Below are 25,117 nucleotides of genomic sequence, written 5' to 3' on the forward strand. Positions count from 1 at the left end.
TCTGAAATTTGAGGCCATAAATATGTCCGACCAGCATTTAAGGCTGATCTGACCAGCATTTAATGCAGGTAAAAATGCCAAGAATGCTCAGAAAAATCCCGGAAAGGGTGGACAATGTCCGGCAGGTGAGGCAGGCTGATGAATGCAGAAACTGCCTCGAGAAATGCACATCTGAGTGCTCTAGAATGAGCTACCTCCTCCGTCAAAACAAGTGATAGACATGTCAGAGCTCCTACTGTCCTCGTCTGACTCAGACTGAGGCTCACAGGCAGGAGATGACAAGGCATGACAAACATGATTGCTAACAAAACCAGCAAGCAAGTATTGTGTCTACAAGCCCTGTAGTCAGTGGTCCGGCAACTTCTATGCCACCTGTTAGTGTTCCTATGTTACAGGCATATCCTACGGACCCTTTGATGGCTCATGAGAATCCAAAGCCATACAAGGAAGGTGGTGCAGCCGTACAGTTTGACATCTTTCGAGGATTTGAAAATAGGACTAAGGCTCTCTCTTCCTTACAGCAGTTTGATGCTGCATTTGTTGGAGGAAACTTTACAGAGCCTTCTAAGGTTCGGAAAGCTGCCACTTTTCTTAAGGACAATGCTAGTCAGTGGTGGAGTACACTGTTGATGCAAGGACAGGCTCCTGCCACTTGGGCTTACTTTAAGCAAGTATTTGCTTCTACTTGGTTGACCAATGAATTTGAGATCGATGTTATGTTAGCTTGGCACAATTTGGATACATCTAAATGCAAGGATCTGGAAGACTATAACAAGAAGTTTTGGGAGGCTTTGCTTCCAGTCACTTCTTACAGGGTTGTGCCATTGACCGAGCAGATAGAGAAATATTGCTGTGGGCTGCCCAAGGAACTCCGGAATTATTGTACAAAGACAAAGGTCACCACTTTGACTTAGTTAATTGAGAATGCTACCACAGGAAATGCATTATTGTTGGGACAGTCAATTGTTTTTGGGGGCAGCATTAAATAGGACAAATCTGAAAAATTTTCAGCAAAGAAGCCATTTGGTAAACAGGTTTATCAAAATTCTCAAAGCACAGGTAAATCTTGGCAGTTCAAGAAGCCAGCCAAGTCCTTTGGACAGCAGTCAAAGGACCAGAAGAAACCTTTTGTGCGCAAGTCTCTTGAAGAGAGAGAGGCTTTAATGGCTGAGAGGAAATGCTTTATCTGTGAGCAGACTGGTCATATTGCGTCTAACTGTCCGGACAAGAATAAGAGATCAGCTGATGATGATAAAGAGGACAGGAAAGGAAAGAAGCCCAAACCTTCAGCAGGTTTAGTACCAGATATGCTGGGAGACAAGCCACACTCGGATGCTAATGAGCTTTGCAGAGCTTGGGGTAAAGTTAGGGATCAATATGTACTTATTTTCTTTGATCCTGGAGCTAAGGAAAACTTTATCTCACCAGAGCTGGCTTCTACTTTGGGCATCAGAGCAGATGAGATGGGCTATACAGCAGAGGCAGGGTTGGCATGTCCTGGCCACTCAGAGTCTGTGACACCCATTCTTGGAAAGCTGCGTCTTCACATACAGTCTTATGTTGATGCATAAGAATTTTATATCATGCCACTTGAAGGCTGTGATGTCTTGTTGGGAAAGCCATGGATGTTCAGAAAGCATGGTGTGTTGGATGCCTTTAACAAGACACTGACTTTGGAACATAGGGGAAAGACTCATGTGCTTGATGTGAAGCTTAAAGGAGAGTTTGTACCTGTTGTATCGACTTCTACCATTACATGTGTAATAAAGAATCATCTTTCTGCATATTTGATTTTTGCACGTGATGTCAAGGATAATGATGAGTCAAATTTCTCTATGTTAGATAGAGACAGGTCTGCTTTCTTGTCTCAGTTCAGTGATTGTTTTTCTGACTCATTACCATCACAGTTGCCACCAGAGAGGTTTGAGGATCGTGCGATAGATTTGGTGCCAGGCAGTAGCCCACCAAATAGACCTCCGTATAGGGTCAGTGCAGCCCAACAGAAAGAGATATTGAGCCAGGTGAATGAGCTGTTAGAGAAAGGGCTGATTCAGCCAAGTTCATCTCCCTTTTGCTCACCAGTGCTCTTAGTGCAGAAGAAGGATGGCTCTTGGCGCATGTGCATAGATTATCGTGCGTTGAACAAGAGTACCATCAAGAACAGGTTCCCCATTCCAAGAATTGACGACATCCTTGACTGTTTGGAAGGAGCGTCAATTTTCAGCAGGATAGATTTGAAGAGTGGATACCACCAGATCATGATTAAGCAAGAGGATGTGCATAAGACTGCACTTAGGACCATGTTTGGTCTCTATGAATTCTTGGTAATGCCATTTGGACTTACTAATGCTCTTGCTACGTTTAATCCAATGATGGACAGGATTTTTCATCCATACAGGTAGTTTGTTGGTACATTCTTTGATGACGTGATTGTCTTTTCAAAGAATGAACAGGAGCATAGAGAACACTTGAAAGTAGTCTTTGATGAGCTTTGCAGTAATAGGTTGCTTATCAATGGCAAGAAGAGTGAGTTCTTCTTGGAAGAAATCCAGTTTCTCGGGCGCATAGTGTCAAAGGATGGTGTCCGAATGGATCTTGCTAAAGTTGAAGCAATTAGAACATGGCCAGATTTGAAGACTGTCCGTGATGTTAGAAGCTTCTTGGGTTTGTGTTCTTACTACAGGAGGTTCATCCGCAATTTTGCAGAGATTGCTTCACCTTTACATGCTTTACAGAAGAAAGGAATCTCTTTTCAGTGGACACAGAAAGAGATTTCAGCTTTCAATCTTCTTAAAGAAAAGATGACTTCTAGTCTAGTGATCATTCTGCCAGATCTTAGGAAGTCATTTGTTGTCCAGTGTGATGCTTGTGGCAATAGCATTGGTGCAGTGTTAATGCAAGATAGCCGTGTAGTGGCATTTGAAAGCAGAATCTTGCGAGGGCCAGAAAAGACTATGCAGGTCTATGAGAAAGAATTGCTGGCTGTGATTCATGTGCTTTCTTGTTGGAAACACTACCTACTTGGGGCAGATTTTATTGTCCAGACAGATCATTAGACATTGCGTTATTTCTTAACTCAGACTAAGCTGTCAGAAAAGCATATTCCTTGGGCAAACTTTTTGTCAATGTTCCATTTTCAGATTGTGCATGTGGAAGGCAAAAAGAATGTTGTGGCTGATGCTTTGTCAAGGAAGCCACAAATTTCAGCTGTGTCAATTCCTTATCATCATGAGCTTGATGATATGAAGGAACAATATGCTGATGATGAAGATTTTGCAAGGATCTTTGATCAGCTTATCAATGGACAACATCATGAGCATTATCTTCTCAAGGATGGTTTCATGTTGATGCATGGTAGACTATGTGTGACTATGCCATTGAGATGGAAAGTTATGACAGAGAGTCATTCGCCACCGTATGCAGGGCATCGTGATATTGATGCAACAGTCAAAGCAGTAGAGACATTCTTTTATTGGCCTACTTTGAGAAGAGATGTGGATGCTTTTGTGCGGCAGTGTTTGATTTGCCAGAAGGTCAAGTTTGACAGGCAAAAAGCACCAGGGCTTTTACAGCCATTGCCTATTCCAGATAAACCATGGGAAAGCATAGCTATGGATTTTATCTTTGATCTTCCAAGGACACAGACAGGAAATGACGGGATATGGACTATTATTTGCAGGTTTAGCAAACAGGCTCATTTCATTCCTGTTAGGAAGAAGATAAAACCAGATCAGATGGCACGTTTGTTTATGTGCAATGTCTTCAAGTATCATGGTATGCCACAGTCTATTGTCAATGACCGTGATCCACGGATGACAAGTCTATTCTGGAGAGGCATATTTGAGAACATGGGCACAACGCTTAAGTTCTCATCGTCATTTCATCCACAGATTGATGGACAGTTAGAAGAGGCAAATTCTACTGTCTTGGATCTGCTTAAGTGCTATGTGTCAGAACACAAGTCAAAGTGGGAGCAGTATTTGCCTTTGGTCGAGTATGTATACAATAATACTGTGCACTCGTCAATAGGCAAAGCCCCTTTTGAAATTGTTGAAGGTGGTAAAAAGGTTCCTCCCATTTTGCATACAAAGGATAAAATCTTTCAGGCAGATCAGTATGTGCAGAGTATGGGGAAAATGTATCAGAAAGTTAAGCATGCCCTTGAAAGGACTTAGGCAAAGCAAAAGAAAGCTGTTGATCATCACCGTCGTGAATTGATATTTTCACTTGGTGATTGGGTACTGTTGCGGTTTGAAAAGGCACGCTTAAAGAAGCGGAAAGACAAGGAAAGTCTTTTCACTAAGCTTAGTATGCGATACTATGGGCCTTTTCAAGTAACAGAGAAGATTAGTGATGTCAGCTATAGGCTGAAATTGCCTGACAATTGGAAGATTCATAATGCTTTCCATGCAAGTCTTCTTAGACCCTATGTGGGTGATGTGCCAGAAGATATGCCAGCTGAGGAACAGCCCGAAGTTGTGGAACTTGATGAAATTCTTGTTCTAGAACAAGTACTGGCACATAAGGAAAGGAAAGTGAAAGGCAAAGTTGCTAGAAGGTATTTGGTTAAGTTCAAGAACTATCCAGCTATAGATGCTAAGTGGATGGACGAAGGTGAACTTGCAGAGTCACCTAATGTGTTGGAACTTTACCTTGAAGCATTTCGCTTGCACCTACCTTGACCCCTTGTATCTCTAAGCTGAAATAGATTGTCAAAGTGACAATTGCTTAAGAAAGAAATTATGTACAGAAACAGATTTTGTACAGGTTAACACTTATTGTGTCCATATGGTTTTCTCAGTGCTAAAGAAGTAAGTATTGCCCGCAAGAATACAGTTTTTACTTCTATTGAATTGAATACATGTTGTAACAATGGTTACTCGATCGGGCATGTATTTTGTGAATTGACTTAGTGGGGATATCATTTTGATGTACTGGCCACTAGATCTCTAGTCAGGGTGATGTGGAGTCATCAAATAAGAATCTGCCACTATGGGGATATCATTGTGGTGTACCGGCCACTATATTTGGAAATAGTGATGTGGAGTCACATGATGATAGTCTGTCATGTTTCACAGTTAGAACATACATGTGTTAACAGTGTGTTCAGTTCACAATGTTGACTGATAGCATGTATGTGTTGTACATGTGCTGCCAAGTGTAAGTTCACTGGGTTAGCTGGAAGCATGTATAACATTCATGCAAACGAGGGCATTTGCGATTTCGAGAGGGAGGTATGCCACAAGACTGTGACAACTATTACCTTTTTGTTGATTTCTTTATTACATATTTTATTTGGTTTTTCTTTTTGGAAGGATCCCTCTTGAAATCTAAACGCCTGAGTTGCATGGCCAGTTTGTGAAACGGACAGGAATGTCTAGTGAGTCAAGACTGGACAGTTAAGGTCCAGTATAAGTCTGGACGAGACTGATGGCACTGTAGATTGACAAGCTTGGAAGAGACTTGTGAAAGTGTATATGGACAAGTGTGTTGAAGAACTAGCCTGGAAGAGACTAGTTCAAAGTGAAGATGGACAAATCTGCAAGAGATTAGTCCATATGGGGTCATTAGTGGAAATTCACTTTCAGTTGAGCTACATTACAGATTTGGATGTAGCCTTAGTTTGCAAAGATGGTCAGAAGACTAGTGGGGATGCAATGGAAGCAACTCCTAAAATTTAGGGAGTTACTATTTTTGGACCTCAGAATCTGTTCGCGTCATTATCTTCGTTTTTGCACGAGGATTAATCCTCTGGTTTGTGCCGAGGTCAAATTCTGCACCGAGGATGGAGAATTTTAGACTGAAAGGTTTAAACATGAAAATTGTTACATGTATGCCATGTGTCACAATTTGGGCATAAATTCCCAAAAGAGAGAGAGAGGGCAGTACAAAAACGAGTTTTAATGCACGGGGGGCTCATTTTTGTGAAAGGGAGATGGATTGCTGCAGATGGAGAGCTCTTGAGAGCTGGCCTACCTTGTCCATGATGCACAGAGGCTTGAGCTTGCTTCCTACTCTCTCTTTCTCTCCCTGATAGTATGGTTATGCTGCAGAATCAATGGCCTTTCTTCTGATTCAGGTACAGCTGTGTGGAATATGCTGTTTTTGCATGAGGCAAGAGCCTCTTTCTCCAGGAACAGGAGCAGTTGTATAACCTCACCAAGCAAGAGTCTGAAACAGCACTAAACTAGAACTGATTCTGGACTGTTCAGAGGGTATTTCAGAGCCCAATTGATGTCAGAATCAAGGGGCACTTGGCCCAGATGATGCAGGACAGTGCAGGGAACAGTATGAGCTGAAAACAGGTCTCAGAACAGGTCTGAACCAGTAATTACAGTAGGCAGAACAGTGCAGGGAACAGTATGTGTTGTAAACAGGTCTCAGAACAGGTCTGAACCAGTAATTACAGCAGACTGAAATGGTCAAATCTGCACTCCAACCAGAAGTTTCAGACTTGGGCAGAGTTTTCCCTCCTGGTCAACTTGTTTTGGGTCAGTAATTGTACTGTTATGTTGCCAAATTTCACCCAGAATAGGTGAAAGACAGCCCATTGTACTCTCTCTCTTTTTAAAAAAAATAAAGAAATACCGCAAGGGGCGCCTAACTTAGGGGCCAACAGGGTGTCTGTGTTGCAACGGGAGCATTTTAGCTTCCTGTTTTTCTTCTTGAGTTTGTGTCTTTAAGTTCAGGTAAAGTGGGCGACTGTTAGATTGGGTGAAAGCATTTATTTATTTTGGTTGTACACTACCGCCCTTCCCAGTGAACAGGCTGGTTACAGTACCTTTAGGTTTTTAGATAGATATATACGTTTAAGTACAGGTGCTAAGGGTGTGTTCACACCTGAGCGCATTTAAAGGCACAAGGGCCTTTATTCCCAACAACTTCCCTCCTAAAGGCAATATGCCTTAAGAAGAGAAAAGAATTAGCTAAGTCTAGGTATGTATGAAGCTGAAATACATATATCTATTCAACTTCCATCATTTGTCGGCAATGAGCACACCGCTCTGTTGGAAGACCCTTCGTGAGAAAGTTTGCACAGGATTATCATTTGTATGCACTTTGACAAGCTCAATGCTCTTGCTGTCAAGTACATCTCTAATGAAGTGGTACTTCACCTGTATGTGCTTTGTCTTTGCATGAAAGACAGGATTCTGTGCTAGCATGATAGCACTCTAACTATCGCAATGGAGAACACGTAACTCTGTGATGCTAAGCTCTTCCACCAGATGTGAAAGCCATAAAGCTTCCTTGCATGCCTCAGTGGCAGCCACATACTCTGCCTCTGTAGTAGACAATGCAATACACTTTTGTAGTCTGGAGATCCAAGAGACTACTCCTGTGAGTAAATACATACCCAGAAGTGGACTTTCTGCAATCCGCATGACCAGCATAGTCTGCATTCGTAAAGCCAACAACAGATGCCTTCTGCTTCCCAAAGCAGATGCACAACTCTTTTGTGCCTTTGAGGTATCTCATAATACCTTTCCCTACATCCCAATGCTTCTTGCCAGGGGTTGCCATGTATCTGCTAACCACTCCCACTGCAAAGGCAATGTCAGGACGTGTAGCAACCATGGCATACATCAAACTGCCAACAGCTGAAGCATATGGTATCTTGGCCATTTCAACCTTCTCATCATCAAATGTAGGGTTGTCCTCTGCATTGAGTTTCACATATGGAGGCAATGGAACCCCAATCATTTCCCTCCCCTCCATATTGAAATGCTGCAAAACCTTGGAGATATACTCCTGTTGAGATAGATAGAGTAAGCCTTTTGATATATCTCAGTATTCGGATGCTAAGAACGTGATTTGCATCACCAAGATCTTTCATGTCAAAGCTGCCATGAAAACTTTGCTTCAGTGAATCCAAGGCATGAGTATCCTTGCCAGCAATCAGCATGTCATCAACATATAAAACCAAGATAATCAGGTTGCCATTTGCTACTTTCTTGGTGTACAAGCAATGATCCACTATGACTTCTATGAAAGCCTTGAGACTGCATGAATGTATCAAACTTATGATACCATTCTCTTGGTGCTTGTTTTAGCCCATATAAACTCCTTTTTGAGTTTACATACCATCTTCTCTTTCTCTTTTTCCACAAACCCTTCAGGTTGTTGCATATATATATCTTCATGCAGATCACCAGGTAATGAGTTCCATATCCTCAACTGCAACCAAACCCAAAATGGTTCTCAATGTAGTCATCTTGACTACAGGAGAGAAAATCTCATCAAAGTCAATTCCATGCTCCTGCTTGTACCCCTTTGCAACCAATCTTGCTTTGTACTTTGGTGAGGAACCATAAGTGACCATCTTGTAAACCCATTTGCATGGAAGGGTTTTTTGCCCTTTAGGCAACTGCACCAAGTCCCAAGTGCCATTTTTTTCAAGAGATTCCATCTCTGACAGCATGGCTTTATACCATTTCTTGCTGTCTTGTTTGCCCATTGCTTCCTTGAAGCAAGACGGTTCACCATAGTCTGTCAACATGACATAAATCAGCCACATTAATTGCAACAAACCTGTCAGGTTGTCTAGTAGCCCTAGACGATCTCCTAACCCAATGGTCATTGTTTGCTGGCTGTTCTTGCAAATTTTTATTTTCAGCGTGCTGTCCTGGCATTTCAGCCTGCAAATCAGCATTAACAGCTTGTTGTCCTGGCTGTTCTTGCATATGTAATGGCTCATTTTCATGGGCAATAGCTGGCTGATCATTTCCAGCATTGTTTCTTGCATTTATAGGTTCATTTACAGCAGGTAGTTGCTGTTGTATAGCGGGCACATTTTACTGTCCAAAAGGTATTTCTTCCCGGAGTACAACCCTACGGACCTACTCAGTCTTTTCGGATTGTTTGTGCATGCGATCTTCTCGGAAGATAACGTCATTGCTGCGTACTACTTTCCTTTTCTCGGGATCCCACAATTTATACCCCATTTCACCCTCGTCACCATATCCTAGGAAAATGCATTTACAGGACTTTGGCTCAAGTTTGCTGCATTTTTCTTTACAAATGTGCACAAAAGTCTCTCATCCAAACACTTTCAGATGAGTATATGAAGGTGGCTTGCCCGACCATGCTTCTTGGGGAAACCCCTCCCCCCCCTTCCCCTCCCTCGTCCCCATCCCCAAAGACCTGGTTGGTAACTGATTAATTAAGTGAACGACTGTCATAACAACCTCTGCCCAAAACCATAGGGTAATGCAGCATGAGATAGCATCGTACGAACCTTATCTTGTATGGTCTGATTCATACGCTCTGCAACTTCATTTTGGGGCGGATTAGGAGGGGCGGTGAGCTCCCTCTTTCTCCCTTTGCTGTCACAAAATGCCTGAAAGGCCTTGGACACATATTCCCTGCCATTGTCAGAGCAAAGACACTTGAGTGTCTTATCAATTTGATTTTCAACCAATGCCAATAATTTTTTGAACTTGTTAATCACTTCATCCTTGCTACAAATAGGATAAACCCATACCTTTCGTATAGCATTGTCGACAAAGGTGACAAAATATTTCTTTCCCCCTAAAGATAATCCTAGCATCTGACATACATCTGAATGTACTAACTCTAGAGGAGAAGATTTCAAAGAAAGAAACTTTAAATGAGATGTTTGTGCATGTTTACCATAAATACAATGATCACAATGCTCAAAATCAACATAACAAAGAAGGCAAGTAACCCAAACGAGAAAGCACTTTCATTCTTGTTTGACTCATGTGTTCCAACCGGCCATTCCACAAAGAAACACTTGACTGCTCGGTCAGGGCAACAACATGGTCACGCACACTAGATACATGAAGGGGTTACAAAGTATCACTCTTGCAACCTCTGGCAATAACCCTAGATTCCTCACAGATCTTCCATTTTCCATCACCAAAGGTGGTATGAAAACCATCATCATCTAGCTGCCCTGTGCTAATCAAGCTCTTCTTGAGCTGAGATACATGCCGTACATGCTGAAGTATAAAGATAGAGCCATGCTGAAACTGCAACTACACACTGCCAATACCTGCAATGTCACATGCATAGTTGTTTCCAAGGTGGACAACACCATGCCGACCCCATGTATAGTCAGAGAATCATTCACGACGAGGGGTGACATGAAAGGAAGCACCTGAATCAAGGATTCCAGGTATTCATGTCATCATCTGTATCTACAAGTAAAGCATGTGCACCAAAGTGTGAAGAGACAAAGAGTACGTCACTTCCACTATCACTGTCAAGAATCAAGAGAAAGAGAGAGAGAGAGAGGGGCTTAGGGATAGAGAAATAGGGAAAGAGACTTTGTTGGGAATAAAGGCCTCGTGTCTTTAAATGAGCTCAGGTGTGAACGCACCCTTAGCACTTGTACTTACACATATATATCTATCTAAAAAACCTAAAAATACTCTCGTCATTGTACCTGAAAAAACGTGCTCTCTCTACACTACTTGCTCTCGCGCTCTCTCTCTGTGTCTCTCACTGCGCGTAGGACAGTCTGCCTCGATCGTCATGCTCAATCGGCCCCTACAAACTGGTATCAGAGCCAATGGCTCACTTAAGGTGTTGAGAGGTGCAGGCGACATGCAGAGTCTCGTGTGACAGGCTTGTGGACTATTGAGGAGCAGGCGAACAGACAGTACTAGGCGAGTAGGCGAACGGGCAGTAGCAGCAGGCGTGACGGGCTGCAGGCATAGTCGACAGGCGACAAGCGACATGCGGGAGACCAGGCAACAACGGGAGCAGCTGACGAGTTTGGATTAGGCGTGGGCCAACGGGCGGGCACTGACGAGCCCAACCAACGAGACTGCGCTGTGGACCAGCGGATGGGCGCGCGACCAACGGGACGGCGCCTGGGTAGGTGACGTGACGTCTAACGTCGACGTGGGTCAACAGACCCCATCACGTTCCAATTTTTTTCCTTTTTTTTCAAAGAGAAATTCAGATTCTACCCCTTTCTTGACAGGGTTTCGCGTGCACAAGCACAAAGTCTCACACCTGTGCAAAATTGGCCCAAAAATTTGGGGCTTTTCCCGAATTTGGGAATCTCAACACAGAATTGGACAATCCGACTCAGAAATTGAAAAGTCGGTGCACATTTGCCCATGAATTTTGGGGTTTTTTCACATTTTAGTGAAATTCTTTCAATTCCACTGAACTTAATGCACGCAGGACTTGGAAAATTTGGGGATTTCTCCAGATTTGGTGTGAGCAAGATGCAACAGTGATATCTGTCTCAGAAATTGCAGGAACTTATGACATTTTGTCCCTGACATTTGGGGCTTTGAATGTACATGCACAAATTGGGCTGAAATTAACCCAAAGATGTGTGTGTTTGACGCTTTAAGCACAAAATTTTGGGGCTTTTGACCGTTCATGTCAAATTTTATGCCCGTGGGTACATGCACAACAGAAATTGCAGCTGAAATTTTGGGATTTCTCACATAATGTGATGCACATGCCCTTAGAATAGCTGTAATCAGTTGGATAATGCTGTAGCACATGGTTTGGTGCTTCTGAAAAATTAATTACAGATCTGAAATCTGTACTTCTGCATGGTCATTTATTGCTGATTAGTACTTGTTTGTACCTTGGTCACTTGGGTGACAGTTTGGGCCTGCATTTGCTGGTTTTTTTGTCACATTTGGGCTGAAAATCATGGCTGGCAGCAATGACAGCAGTAATTTGATGCACATAAAGAAGCTTTAAGGCACACATAATTTTGCATTGTGGCAAAAACAGTGCTACAATATCTTATTACAAAAGAAGCAGGCAAAGCCACAAAACTAAAGGGGGAAAGCTTGCGGACATGGATCAGGACGATTGGGATGAGTTGAATGAGCTTGCACACTCAACCATAGAGCTATCAATTTCTGATGCCTTGCTCTTCAACATTGAAGGTTTGGATTTTGCATATGCTATATGGACTAGACTAGAAGAACTGTATGTGCCGAAGAGTGCTACAAGCAAAGTGTATTGGCCGAAAATGCTTATGGATTTGCGTATGAAAGAAGGTACAGCAATGTCTACTCACTTGAGTGAGTTTAACTCCATTTTCAGCCAGCTGGTTGCCTTGAAGTTCATGATTAATGAGGAATTTAAGGCTACTTTCTTGCTTTGCATTCTACTAGAGAGTTGGGATACATTCAGGACTGCTATGAGCAATTCTAATGTGATCCTTTTGTATGCTGATGTAGAGAGTGCTCTACTTATGGAAGAGATGAATCGGCAAAACAATGCATCTAGTAAGTCTTCCAGTGCTTTGCATACTAGAAAGGAAAATAAGATAGCAAGGGATGCAGTAAATCACGTGGCAAAGATGTTGAATGCCATCATTGTGGCAAGAAGAGTCACTTTAAATGTGATTGCTACAAATGAAAGAAAGAGAAAGGAAAAGGCAAGAAGACATATGATAGCAAGGAAGAGAAGAAGGACAGTCAACCTAAGAAGAGCAATGTGAAAATTGAAGAGATGAATGTAGTCACTCATGACAGTGATAGTGGGAGTGACGTACTCTTTCTCTCTTCACACTTTGGTGCACATGCTTTATTTGTAGATACAGATGATGACATGCATACGTGGATTCTTGATTCAAGTGCTTCCTTTCATGTCACCCCTCGTCATGAGTGATTCTCTGACTATACATGGGGTCGGCATGGCGTTGTCCACCTTGGCTTGATTAGCACAGGGCAGCTAGATGATGATGGTTTTCATACCACCTTTGGTGATGGAAAATGGAAGATCTCTGAGGGATCTAGGGTTATTACCAGAGGTTGCAAGAGTGATACTTTGTATCCACTTCATGTATCTAGTGTGCGTGACCATGTTGTTGCCCTGACCGAGTAGCCAAGCGCTTCTTTGTGGCATGGCTGCTTGGGACACATGAGTCAAACAGGAATGAAAGTGCTTTCTCGTTTGGGTTACTTGCCTTGTCTTCATTATGCTGATTTTGAACATTGTGATCATTACATTTATGGAAAACATGCACAGACGTCACATAAAAAGTTTGAAATCTTCTCCTCTAGAGTTAGTACATTCGGATGTATGTCAAATGCCAGGATTATCTTTAGGGAGAAAGAAATATTTTGTCACCTTTGTGGATGATGCTACACGGAAAGTATGGGTTTACCCTATTCGTAGCAAGGATGAAGTGCTTGATAAGTTTTTGGCATTGGCTAAAATTCAGACAGATAAGACACTTAAGTGCCTTCGCTCTGACAATGGTGGGGAATATGTGTCCAAGGCCTTTCAGGCATTTTGTGACAACAAAGGGATAAAGAGGGAGCTCACTGTCCCTCATAATCCGCCCCAAAATGGAGTTACAGAGCGTATGAATCGGACCGTACAAGATAAGGTTTGTACGATGCTATCTCATGCTACATTACCCCATGGTTTTTGGGCAGAGGCTGTTATGACAGCCGTTCACTTGATTAATTGGTCACCAAACAGGTCTTTGGGGAGGGGAATTCCCCAAGAAGCGTGGTCGGGCAAGCCACCTTCATATGCTCATTTGAAAGTGTTTGGCTGCAAGGCTTTTGTGCACATTCGTAAAGAAAAACACAGCAAACTTGAGCCAAAGTCCTGTAAATGCATTTTCCTAGGATATGGTGACGAGGGTGAAATGGGGTACAAATTGTGGGATCTCGAGAAAAGGAAAGTAGTATGCAGCAATGACGTTATCTTCCGGGAAGATCGCATGCACAAACAATCCGAAAAGACTGAGGAGGTCCATAGGGTTGTATTCCGGGAAGAAATACCTTTTGGACAGCAAAATGTGCCTGTTGTACAGCAGCAAATACATGCTGTAAATGAACCTGTAAATGCAAGAAACGATGCTGGAAATGATCAGCCAGCTATTGCCCATGAAAATGAGCCATTGCATGTGCAGGACAGCCAGGACAGCAAGCTGTTAATGTTGATTTGCAGGCTGAAATGCCAGGACAGCATGCTGAAAATGGAAATTTGCAAGAACAGCCAGCAAACAATGACCATTGGGTTAGGAGATCGTCTAGGGTTACTAGACAACCTGACAGGTTTGTTTCTAGTGCAATTAATGTGGCTGATTATGTCATTTTGACAGACTGTGGTGAACCGTCTTGCTTCAAGGAAGCAATGGACAGACAGGACAGCAAGAAATGGTATAAAGCCAGGCTGTCAGAGATGGAATCTCTTGAAAATCTCTTGAAAAAAATGGCACTTGGGACTTGGTGCAGTTGCCTAAAGGGTAGAAAACCCTTCCATGCAAATGGGTTTACAAGATGAAGGTCACTTTTGGTTCCTCACCAAGGTACAAAGCAAGATTGGTTGCAAAAGGGTACATGCAGGAGCATGGAATTGACTTTGACGAGATTTTCTCTTCTGTAGTCAAGATGACTACATTAAGAACCATTTTGGTTTTGGTTGCAGTTGAGGATATGGAGCTTATACAAATGGATGTAAAGACCGTGTTTTTACATGGTGATCTGCATGAAGACATATATATGCAGTAGCCTAAAGGGTTTGTTGAACAAGGGAAGAAAAAAATGGTATGTAAACTCAAAAGGAGTTTGTATGGGCTGAAACAAGCACCAAGAGAATGGTATCGTATTTTTGATACATTCATGCAGTCCCAAGGCTTTCATAGAAGTCAAGTGGATCATTGCTTGTACACCAAGAAAGCAGCAAATGGTAGCCTGATTATCTTGGTTTTGTATGTTGATGACATGCTGATTGCTGGCAGGGATACTCATGCCTTGGACTCACTGAAGCAAAGTCTTCATGGCAGCTTTGACATGAAGGATCTTGGTGATGCAAATCACATTCTTGTCATGCGAATACTCAGAGAAAGATCGAAAGGCTTACTCTATCCATCTCGGCAAGAGTATATCTCCAAAGTTTTGCAGTGTTTCAATATGGAGGGGGGGAAAACAATTGGGGTTCCATTGCCTCTATATGTGAAACTTAGTGCAGAGGACAACCCTACATCTGATGATGAGAAGGCTGAAATGGCCAAGATACCATATGCTTCAGCTGTTGGCAGTTTGATGTATGCTATGGTTGCTATACGTCCTGACATTGCCTTTGTAGTGGGAGTGGTTAGCAGATACATGGCAACCCCTAGCAAGAAGCATTGAGATGCAGTGAAAGGTATTATGAGATACCTCAAAGGCACAAAGAAGTTGTGTATCTACTTTGGAAAGCAGAAGGCATTTGTTGTTGGCTTTGCGGATGCAGACTATGCTGGTCATGCGGACTGCAGAAAGTTCACTTCTGGGTATGTGTTTACTTTCACAAGAGGAGCAGACTCTTGGATCTCCAGGCTACAAAAGTGTGTTGCCTTGTCTACTATAGAGGCAGAGTATGTGGCTGCCACTAAGGCATGCAAGGAGGCTTTATGGCTTTCACGTCTGGTGGGAGAGCTTGGCATCACAAAGTTACTTGTCTCCATTGTGATAGTCAGAGTGCTATCATGCTAGCACGGAATCATGTCTTTCATGCAAAGACAACGCACATACAGGTGAAGTACCACTTCATTAGAGATGTACTTGACAACAAAAGCCTTGAGCTTGTCAAAGTGCATACATATGATAACCCTGCAGACCTTCTCACGAAGGGTCTTCTAGGAAAGTGGTTTGCTCATTGCCGACAGATGATGGGAGTTGGATAGATATATGTACTTCAACTTTGTACATACCTAGACTTAGCTGATTCTTTTCTCCTCTTAAGGCACATTGCCTTTAGGTGGGAGGTTGTTGGGAATAAAGGCCTCGTGCCTTTAAATGTGCTCGGGTGTGAACGCACCCTTAGCACTTATACTTACACATATATATCTATCTAAAAAACCTAAAGGTACTCTCGTCATTGTACCTGAAAAAACATGCTCACTCTCTACACTGCTTGCTCTCGCTCTGTCTCTCAGTGCACGTAGGACAATCTTCCTCGATTGTCGTGCTCAATCGGCCCCTACAGGCTTCACGAATCATGATTATTAAATTATAGTTTATAATACGAAATTCAAAATTATGAAAGTATAAGTGTGTACCACCCACAAAAAGTAATCGCCAAGTGGACATGAGATACGTATGTTAATGATGCCCCATTTCTTTTATGATTACTCCATTTGTCGATAAGAATGGAGCAACCATATTTAGTCCATGCGGCCCGAATAAGATCGAGGGCTATATCAATTCTCTTCTTCTCTTCATCAAATTTTTTCATCCTCATATCATTCTATGCAACACCAGTCCATCCTTCACATGGACCCACATTGGCAATGGCTTTTAAGATCTTCTTCTATTGCTCTTGCTTTAGGACATTAAATGCAAGATTGCACTCAATCATTGTGCGTGCAATTTCAATATCCACAAGTTGTCGCCTTTCTCTACCCTAAAAAAGCCAACCTATCAACGCACATGACCACAGCTTGAGAGAGAGAGGACCACCTCTCTGGTGCCACATGAGCCTCCACTTTGTCTTTTGCCGAAGCTAGGTGTAGATGTGGAGTCACCACCACCAATGGTGGAGGCATCACCTGCATCTATTGAAGATACACCCCCATTTGATGCTTCTTCATTAGTAGGCATAGGCATTGGTGCCAATATGCCACTTCCTCCTCCAGTGGATCCCCCTCTCATCTCAGCAAAAATCTCGTCCATGATATTTTGAGCAATTTCCTTGCATAGACCAACTTGCCTCCCCCTATCTTGAAAAGATGTTGGAGGAGTTGGGTTGCATCACTTGTGTAGCACTTCCTATAATACTTGCATGTCCAAGGGCGGGAGTTGGACTTCTTCGTGTCCCTCTCCACATGGATGGCATGCAAATTGAAGGTCTTGTGTTTCTCACAAGTCATGATACCAATAGAGAGGCTAGGAGAGAGTGATCAAAAGAGAGAGAGCGAGATGATTGACTCTTGAAAGTTGAAACAGAGAGAGAGAGGATTGGGATAAACCATAGTTACCAGGAACGGGGAATGGGAATGGGAACGGGAACGGGACCCCCTGGAACGGGGAAACACCCAAAGTTAGGGAACGGGAACGGCATTATATATTCATATATATATATATATATATATATATATATATATATATATATATATATAGAGAGAGAGAGAGAGAGAGAGAGAGAGAGAGAGAGAGAGAGAGAGAGAGAGAGAGAGAGAGAGAGAGAGAGAGAGAGAGAGAGAGAGAGAGAGAGAGAGAGAGAGAGAGAGTCAACACTTAAGCCTAGATTCATCTAGAGATATATATCAATTTTAGGCAGGCGGGAGAGGTGCCAAGCAGGCGAGAGAGGTGGGAGTCGCGGGAGGTGGGCCTAGCAGTCGGACACCAGGCAATTGGTCCAGGCAGTCGAGAGAGCCGCGAGAGACGGGAGGCAGGTCAGGCAAGCGAGAGGCGGGACTCGGGCCAATTGGCGCGAGACGGGACAAGACACGATCAACGTTTTTTTCTTTTAAATTAATCCCCATTGCTGAAACGGCCGTTCCAAACAGAGAACGGCCTGAAACGGGCGAGAACGGGACACAGAATGGGTTGGAACATTCCGCCAGTGTTTCCTGGGCTCGAACCTCTCGGAACGCGTTAATCCGTTCCTAAGTACCGGAATGAGTGTTCCCTGTTTCTATGGGATAAACGTAAAAGAGCAAAGAGTAAGTGAGAGGGGAACCTTGATAGATTGATGCTTGAAGAGGGAGGGGATGAGGGGAAGAGGAGAGAGTGAGAGCTTCGCCGCCTGTGGTGACCGAGGCACATTGAACATTTGATATTCAGTAATGGCAATGGTGAAGAGAAAGAGAGAAAGAGTGAGCAGCAATAAAGAGTGAGAAAGAGTGAGATGCACGATGTGTGGGTACAAAGAGTTGTACCTCTTTTAGGTTTTTGTGATAGTTATATGTAAAGTACTAAGTACTAAAGTACAAGTGCTAAGGGTGTGTTCAGACCCGAGCACGTATAAAAGGCACAGCGGCTCTTTATTCCCAACAACCACCCACCTAAAGGCAGCATGCCTTAAGGTTAAGAGAAGAATTAGCTAAGTCTAAGTATGTACAAAGCTAAAATACATATACTATCCAACTCCCATCATTTGTCGACAATGAGTAAACCACTCTACTGGAAGACCCTTTGTTAGAAGATTTGCAAGATTATCATCTATATGTACCTTAACAAGCTCAATGCTTTTGTCGTCCAATATATCCCTAATAAAGTGATACTTCACCTATATGTGCTTCGACTTTGCATGAAAAATGGGATTCTATGCTAGCATGATAGCACTTTGGCTATCACAATGGAGGACAAGGATCTCAGTAATGCCAAGCTCTCCCACCAAGCATGAAAGCCATAAATAAAGCCTTCTTGCATGCCTCAATGACAACCATATACTCTGCCTCTGTAGTAGACAATGCAACACACTTCTGTAGCCTAGAGATTCAAAAAATTGCTCTCCCTGTGAAAATGAATACAAACCCTAAAGTAGACTTCTTGCACTCAGCATGACCAGCATAGTCTACATCCGTAAAGCAAAAGGCAGATGCCTTCAGCTTTTCAAAGCACGTGTATAAATCCTTTATGCCCTTAAGATATCTCATGATACCTTTCATTGCTTCCCAATACTTTCTACCAAGATGTGCCATGTACTTGCTAACCACTCCCACCGCAAATGTTATGTCATGACGTGTACCACCATAGCATACATCAAGCTATCCATGGCTGAAGCATAAGGAATCTTGGCCATTTCAACATTTTCATCATCAGTGTATGGTTGTCCTCTACACTGAGTTTTGCATATGGAGGCAATGGTACACCAATTGCTTCCCCTGTCCATATTGTAACATTGCAAAATCTTAGATACATACTCCTGTTGTGACAAATAAAGAAGACCTTTCGATCTATCCTTCAGTAAACGCATGTCAAGAATATAATTTGCTTCACCAAGATCCTTCATATCAAAACTACTATGTAGATTTTGCTTCAATGTGCCTAATACATGAACATCCCTACCACCAATCAGCATGTCATCCACATACAAAATCAATATAATGAGATTGCCATCCACTGCCTTCTTGGTATACAAGCAATGATTTACTGACTTCTTTTAAATCCCTGAGATTACATGAATGTATCAAACTTATGATACCATTCACATTATGTCTGTTTCAGCCCATACAAGCTTTTGTTAAGTTTACATACCATCTTTTCTTGCCCCTTAGCCACAAAAATTTCTAGCTATTGCATATATATGTCCTCACGTAGGTCGCCATGTAAGAAAGCAGTCTTTACATCCATCTGTACAAGTTTCATATCCTCACATACAACGAAGCCCAATATGGTCCACATAGTAGTCATCTTGACTATAGGAGAAAAGATCTCGTCAAAGTCATCCCATGTTCCTACTTGTACCCTTTAACAACAAGTCATGCTTTGTACTTTGGTGAGGAACCAGAAGTGACATTCATCTTGTAAACCCATTTGCATGGTAAGACTTTCTGCCACTTTTAAAACTTAAACGCAAGGCTAATGGTACCATTGACAGGGACAAAGCACAGTTGGTAGCAAAAGGCTATGCACAAAATAAGGGCATAGCACATTAGGAGATGGATGAGGAGGAGATGAACTTTGGTGAGCTCTATAGAGAGTTTATAGCAGCAAATACTCACAGTCAGCATGCTTGTGGGTGAGGAGATTGAGTATGTGGCAGCAGGGGCATGGTCATTTGGCACCTTCCAACATGGAGCAAGTGTGGTTCAAATGGCTTGCAGATATATGTGAAGCATGGCTCTAGTAGCTCCCATCCCATGCCTCATGATGACATCTAGAACCAGCCTTCCTTCTTGGAATGGAATGGGTGGTGATAACCTGATTTAAGAGTTAATTACAGCAATAAATAAATGCACATAAAATGAAATACACACTTCACCATAACATTCTTGGACAGTAGACTCCCTGTTGGCCCTAAAACTGGTGCCCCTTGCAGTATTTCTTTAGCTTTTATTCAATTGGAAGGAGTACAACTCGAGATTTTTTAATCTCCTCCTGCTAACCAATTGCTCTTGCTGTCATAAATGACCAGCAAACCTTTTGGGTCATTTGCCCCTTGATTCACCGAGGGCTTCTTCTCCAATTCGACCCTTGGCTGGCCAAATCCTGTCCCAAATCAATTTGGGATGGGCTGGCTCTTGAAATCCCTTGATAATCTTCAATTATCAGTTGCTGATTTCAGTCCCTTGAGCCTTCAATCCCTGGCACGGATCCCAAGGTGGCTGCTAAACCCTAATTTCTGCTGTAAATTAGGGTTTATTGCAGAAATTACAGATCAACCACCAAAAATGGTTGAGATCTCCGAATGGCTGAGAATTGCTGAGAATGGCTGAACATAGGCTGAAGGAGATGAGAGAATGCTGTAGAGAGAGAAAATTCTGAGATTTGTTGCGAAGAACTGATCAAAATTAGCAGCTGCCCTGCTGTACCAGCCCCAAACGGATGCAGCAACAACAATAGGAGCATCAGAGACTATGATCTTTAGGAGAAAGTGCATCAGCAGCAATTGCTAGCTTCCCAAGGTCAAGAATATGCAATGTCCATCACCAAAATGGTCTCCAATGGCTGGGAATTGGCCCCAAAAGCTGGCAACAACAGTCCAACACCTCTTTCCAACAGCTCCAAAATGAGAAAACAAGATTTTCCTCTCCCTTCAGCCCTATTTAGCCTTTCCCCCACTTGCATGGGAAAGTTTGCCAAGTGGCAGCTTTCTTAATCCATTTTCAGCAATTTTCAGCCATTTAATTAATTTTCAGAATTAATTAATTTTGAAAATTAATTCAGCCCTTAATCCATGCCCAAAAAATTGACCTTGCCCATCCAAAAATTAATTGGCCAGACCATTTGCAACCCAAAGTGGTCCCATGCATTAATTGACCCTTGGACAAGCATTAATCCATTAATTAATGCCTAGTCCTTAGTGTCACCATTGACACTTAATGGCCAATTAATGAAAATTCACCTAGAATCTAACAAGTGTAGCTTGTTACAACTTTTGCCTTTGACACCCATCTTTTTCACAAGGTCCTTGGGCCTTCAACTGTAAAAAAAGTAGCTTGCACCTCACATGTGCAACACATGTGCATCTTTTAATTGCACATTTGATTAATCCTTTAATCAAATATCAATTAAACATAAGTAAAACATCAAATTTTCAGGTCCTTGTGACAACATCTCCCCCTCGCCATAGTTGCACTAGTATCATGTACGAAAGGTTTGATACTATACCATACTTTAGGTAATGTACCTTACATATTAGTACCATAGGGTACCAACTTAATGGATACATCTTTCCCATTCGAATTACACTTTGGGACGAGCTAAATGCTCCTTATATTAATATGATTCTCCCATGAGATTAGGTTATTTGAGATTCAAACAATCTCTCAACCTTCTCTCTCTCAAGCCCACACTTCTCTTATTTGTATGATAATGCATGTATGATGTATCCACTCCCATCTATGTAGTTATAAGTTGTAGGTAGTAGAAGCGCATGTTGCGCATGCAACATTAGTTTTGGCATGTAACCCTCAAGTACTCATCTTATATACTCTAATAGCATTGCTATTTAGACTTGAAATATCTATTCTATTATCTTTAGTCCAAAATAATCAAGTTATTTTTTTTCGTACTAATATCGTACCGTACCTTATAAAATATTAAGGTACCATTTAGTACCGTATTTTATCATACGGTACCGTATCATACCTGACAACTATGCCCCTTGCCTACACAACCGGCACCTAGGGAGGCATCATTTGATGATAATAGTAACCTCATTAGTAAGGATGAGTATGAGGATGTCTCATAATCGGATGCTGAGGAGTCATCTTCAGACTCTCTTGATGAGCACGTAGATGGTTTTGATGATGATGATGATGATAGTGATGCCTCATCATATGCGTCTCTCTCTTTTTTGTATCTACTTTCGTTGTATCCACTATGATCCATGTATGTACAAGACACTAGTTGTATCGCATGTTGCGCACTACGCATGTAATTGCAAGGGCCACCCTCATGTATTCATCTTATTTTGTAATGGCATGGTTATTTTCACTTTAAACATGTGTTCTATCATTTAATGATTTATAGTTTTTAAAAAAATCAAGCTAATTTTTTTCGTACTAATATCGTACCATACCTTATAAAATCATATGGTACCATTTAGTACTGTATTTTATTGTACCGTACCGTACCTTTCGTACCTGACAACTATGGTCTTCAAACTCCGTTGAGTTGAACTCAGCACCACCATCTGTTCTTCAAATTTAGCCCTTAAAACTAGGAGCCTCCCTCTGACATGCTTTGCAAATCAATTATCAAGAGAGGACACATATGCAGCACAGCAAGAATACAGCTATTGTGGTATATGCCACATTTGCATGCTGAAGATGAACCTAAGTCCCATTCTTAGTCTTTGTTTGTAACAGTACTAGCAGTTACTCTGTTTGAAAGATATGTAGATATAAATCTGACTGGCTTGATTGTGTGCAGGCTTCAGAAAGAGAAGAAAGACGAGCGCATCGTAAACAAAAAGATATACAATTGGAGGAAAGGCGCCTCAGGCAAAGGGATATTATTAGACAACAGAGTGGCTTGTGGATTGAGGAAAAGGATCTGGAGTTATGGATCACCGAGGCATTAACCAAAACTGTTAAGCTCTGAAACTTTGAACTTCATTTGAATTTGGCAGAGAAAATAAAAAAGGACCTTGCCAGGTAAGAGAGCAGTATGGAGGGAATGACTGGTTGTAAACATCGTGGAGGAGAAAACTTTAAGTTTTTGTTGGAGTTGCCGTCGATTCCCAATTTCAGTGTTAGTTTTTTTGGTCTTTAGCTCAAAGTTATTCCATTCAAGTGGGATGTTGAGAACAATTACACAGCCAGTTCTCCTATTGTATCAGAGCATGCAGAGGGCTTTGCAAGTTTGCAGGAGTATCATGAACCCATTCTCTCTACTGGACCAGTTTGTGGAGGATGAGGTGGACGAAGCACAGTTTTCAGTAGAGATCAACACTAAAATCAACAGAGTTGGTTCTGGCAGCAGGGGAGGTAATAGTAATGATGCTAATTCTTAATGCAAGTAAACGACGTGTAAGAGTTTATTTGTCAATATCAACATCAGCACATCTTCAGCATGTATTTTAAACGAGTCATGTGATTACTTGTAGTGGTAACAGGGGGACTTCTTGTGTTATCATTCTGCTTGACCTGTAACATTGGCATCTGTTGAAGGACCAGGAAAACTCCAATCAGTAGAATCTTGCAAGGAATAAGACCTTTAGAACATTAATATGGTAATTGAATACTGGCTCATTAATCATAGTTGGGCTACTATTTCAACAAGGCCTTGTGTAACACTTGCAAGTCATAGTTGCAAGTGGTATGTACACCTACTACTACAACAAGGCCTCATATAACAGTTGCAACTGCCTAGGCTTTTCTCTACATATGCTCGTCTCTGCACCTATTCATGAGGTTCAACCATTTTCAACCTTTGGTCGAAAAGTATAGTCTGTTATGAAGACTCCATTTTCAGCCAAACTCCATTCCTCCAAGTGAATTGACTATCTTGGTGTGCTCCACATTTTTGGCCTCTGCCAAACTCGCTTGAATGACAGTTGCATAGTGGCCAGTGCTTGGTGCAATTGAAAATAGTTGCGCATACATTACTTTATAATGATTTGCTGCATGCAAGCTGTACTGGCATACAAATAATTATGACAAATATAAATGTTTTGAACTCCACCATTCATTCTGTAATTGTATGATGATGGATTAAAGGGAACTTGTCACAGAGTCTTTCTTGTCTAATAAACACAAGTTGATAGAAGTAGCTCAGTGTGGGAAAAGTGGTATACTGTTGTGTTTCAAAGCTCGACCTAAGGAAGAAAAGGGATAGTTGAATGTGCTTCACTTGCTTGCTAGCACCTTGCTAGTGCTTTGTATTGCATTTTAGAGTGTAGCTAAGTGAATAGAAGGTGATCTTTGCACAAATGAACTGAGGTTCAAGTATGTTCATGAGTCATGTTAAATCGCAAGGATCTGTTAGGATATGGAAAAATCGTGAAGCAAAATTAAATGGCCCAAAATGCTTATTGTTAGTCAATTATTTGAGACCATGACATGGTTCAGCCTTGAGATCTTTCGTTTTAGGATTAAACGCCCTACTACCAATCAATTCCTAAACAAAATGCCTGGTGAAATGGCTGTGGACAATTGTCATTTATTTATATAAACCATACACAGTCATCCTAGATCCAATTGGGGAACATGTTCAAATTACATATTTGCGATTTGGGCAAAGTTGATTGCCTAAATTTGACATTTTAGGAGTGCAAATTTTCAAATGTTGAGCATGGTGTTGAAATTGGATAATTCTAATTTCAGATGGGATTCAACATTTGAATCTAAAAATCTTGGCAATTCACCCATTTGACTTTTTTGAGGAAATGACCAAATTTTTGGTGTTAATGTGTGACCCCTAGACACAAGCGTGGTCGCGTATGTGTGCATACATACAAGTGTGCATGTGCACACGCATATGAAGTAATGTATAGGTGATGAGGAAAGGATATTGACTACATTGGTACGAACCAATCTCATTTTGTTAGGAAAAGAAGTCATGGCTTTTTTGGTTCATAAAATTATTGTTTTCATGGTTGAGGGGGGTGATACATTTCACCATTCACTTAAGAGCGTTCCATACATCAAATATGTTGCATGTTTCACCAATTATAGAAAATGTTTCTTTTGGTTATGATGTTTGACATGTAAGGCAAGATTACTAAGACTATGAAGTTGGTAAGTCAATAAAAAGCTTTTAGAGTTAGAGCTTTTGGACTTATAAACTTTGGATTGTACTTGTGGTGTTGCCAACAATGTAATATTGATTCTTTTCTCCTATCCTTAAATCATGCGTGCTAAATAGCTATCAAACAAGGGGTTGGCTATTTGCAAAAGTTTGAAGATCAACTAGACAAAAACCATTAGTGGGTTTGATAATGCCCCCAATTAGTTGTGCAGAAATATATCTTCGTAGGTTACATCAATATTGTTCTCAATGGGGGGAGAAGTTGAGAAACTATCGAAGTTTAGTTTGCTAATAACCATTAGCAAGGT

At 41.7% G+C, this 25,117-nt stretch overlaps 1 protein-coding gene across 1 annotated transcript in view; it reads left to right on the plus strand.

The window, feature by feature from the left end:
* The window catches only part of LOC148014899 (stress response NST1-like protein), a 51,585-nt gene extending 28,512 nt beyond the window's left edge, over positions 1-23,073 (plus strand). The window contains exon 2 of the mRNA XM_087665289.1: positions 22,491-23,073. Coding sequence (XP_087521415.1) covers positions 22,491-22,661 — 171 coding nt within the window. The 3' untranslated portion in view covers positions 22,662-23,073. The remainder of the gene's footprint in view (positions 1-22,490) is intronic.
* Positions 23,074-25,117: the final 2,044 nt, after the last annotated feature.

Source organism: Lygodium microphyllum, chromosome 24 (assembly GCF_053477565.2).
Source record: "Lygodium microphyllum isolate KBCC chromosome 24, Lygodium_microphyllum_v1.1.10, whole genome shotgun sequence".
Classification (NCBI taxonomy): Eukaryota; Viridiplantae; Streptophyta; class Polypodiopsida; order Schizaeales; family Lygodiaceae; genus Lygodium; species Lygodium microphyllum.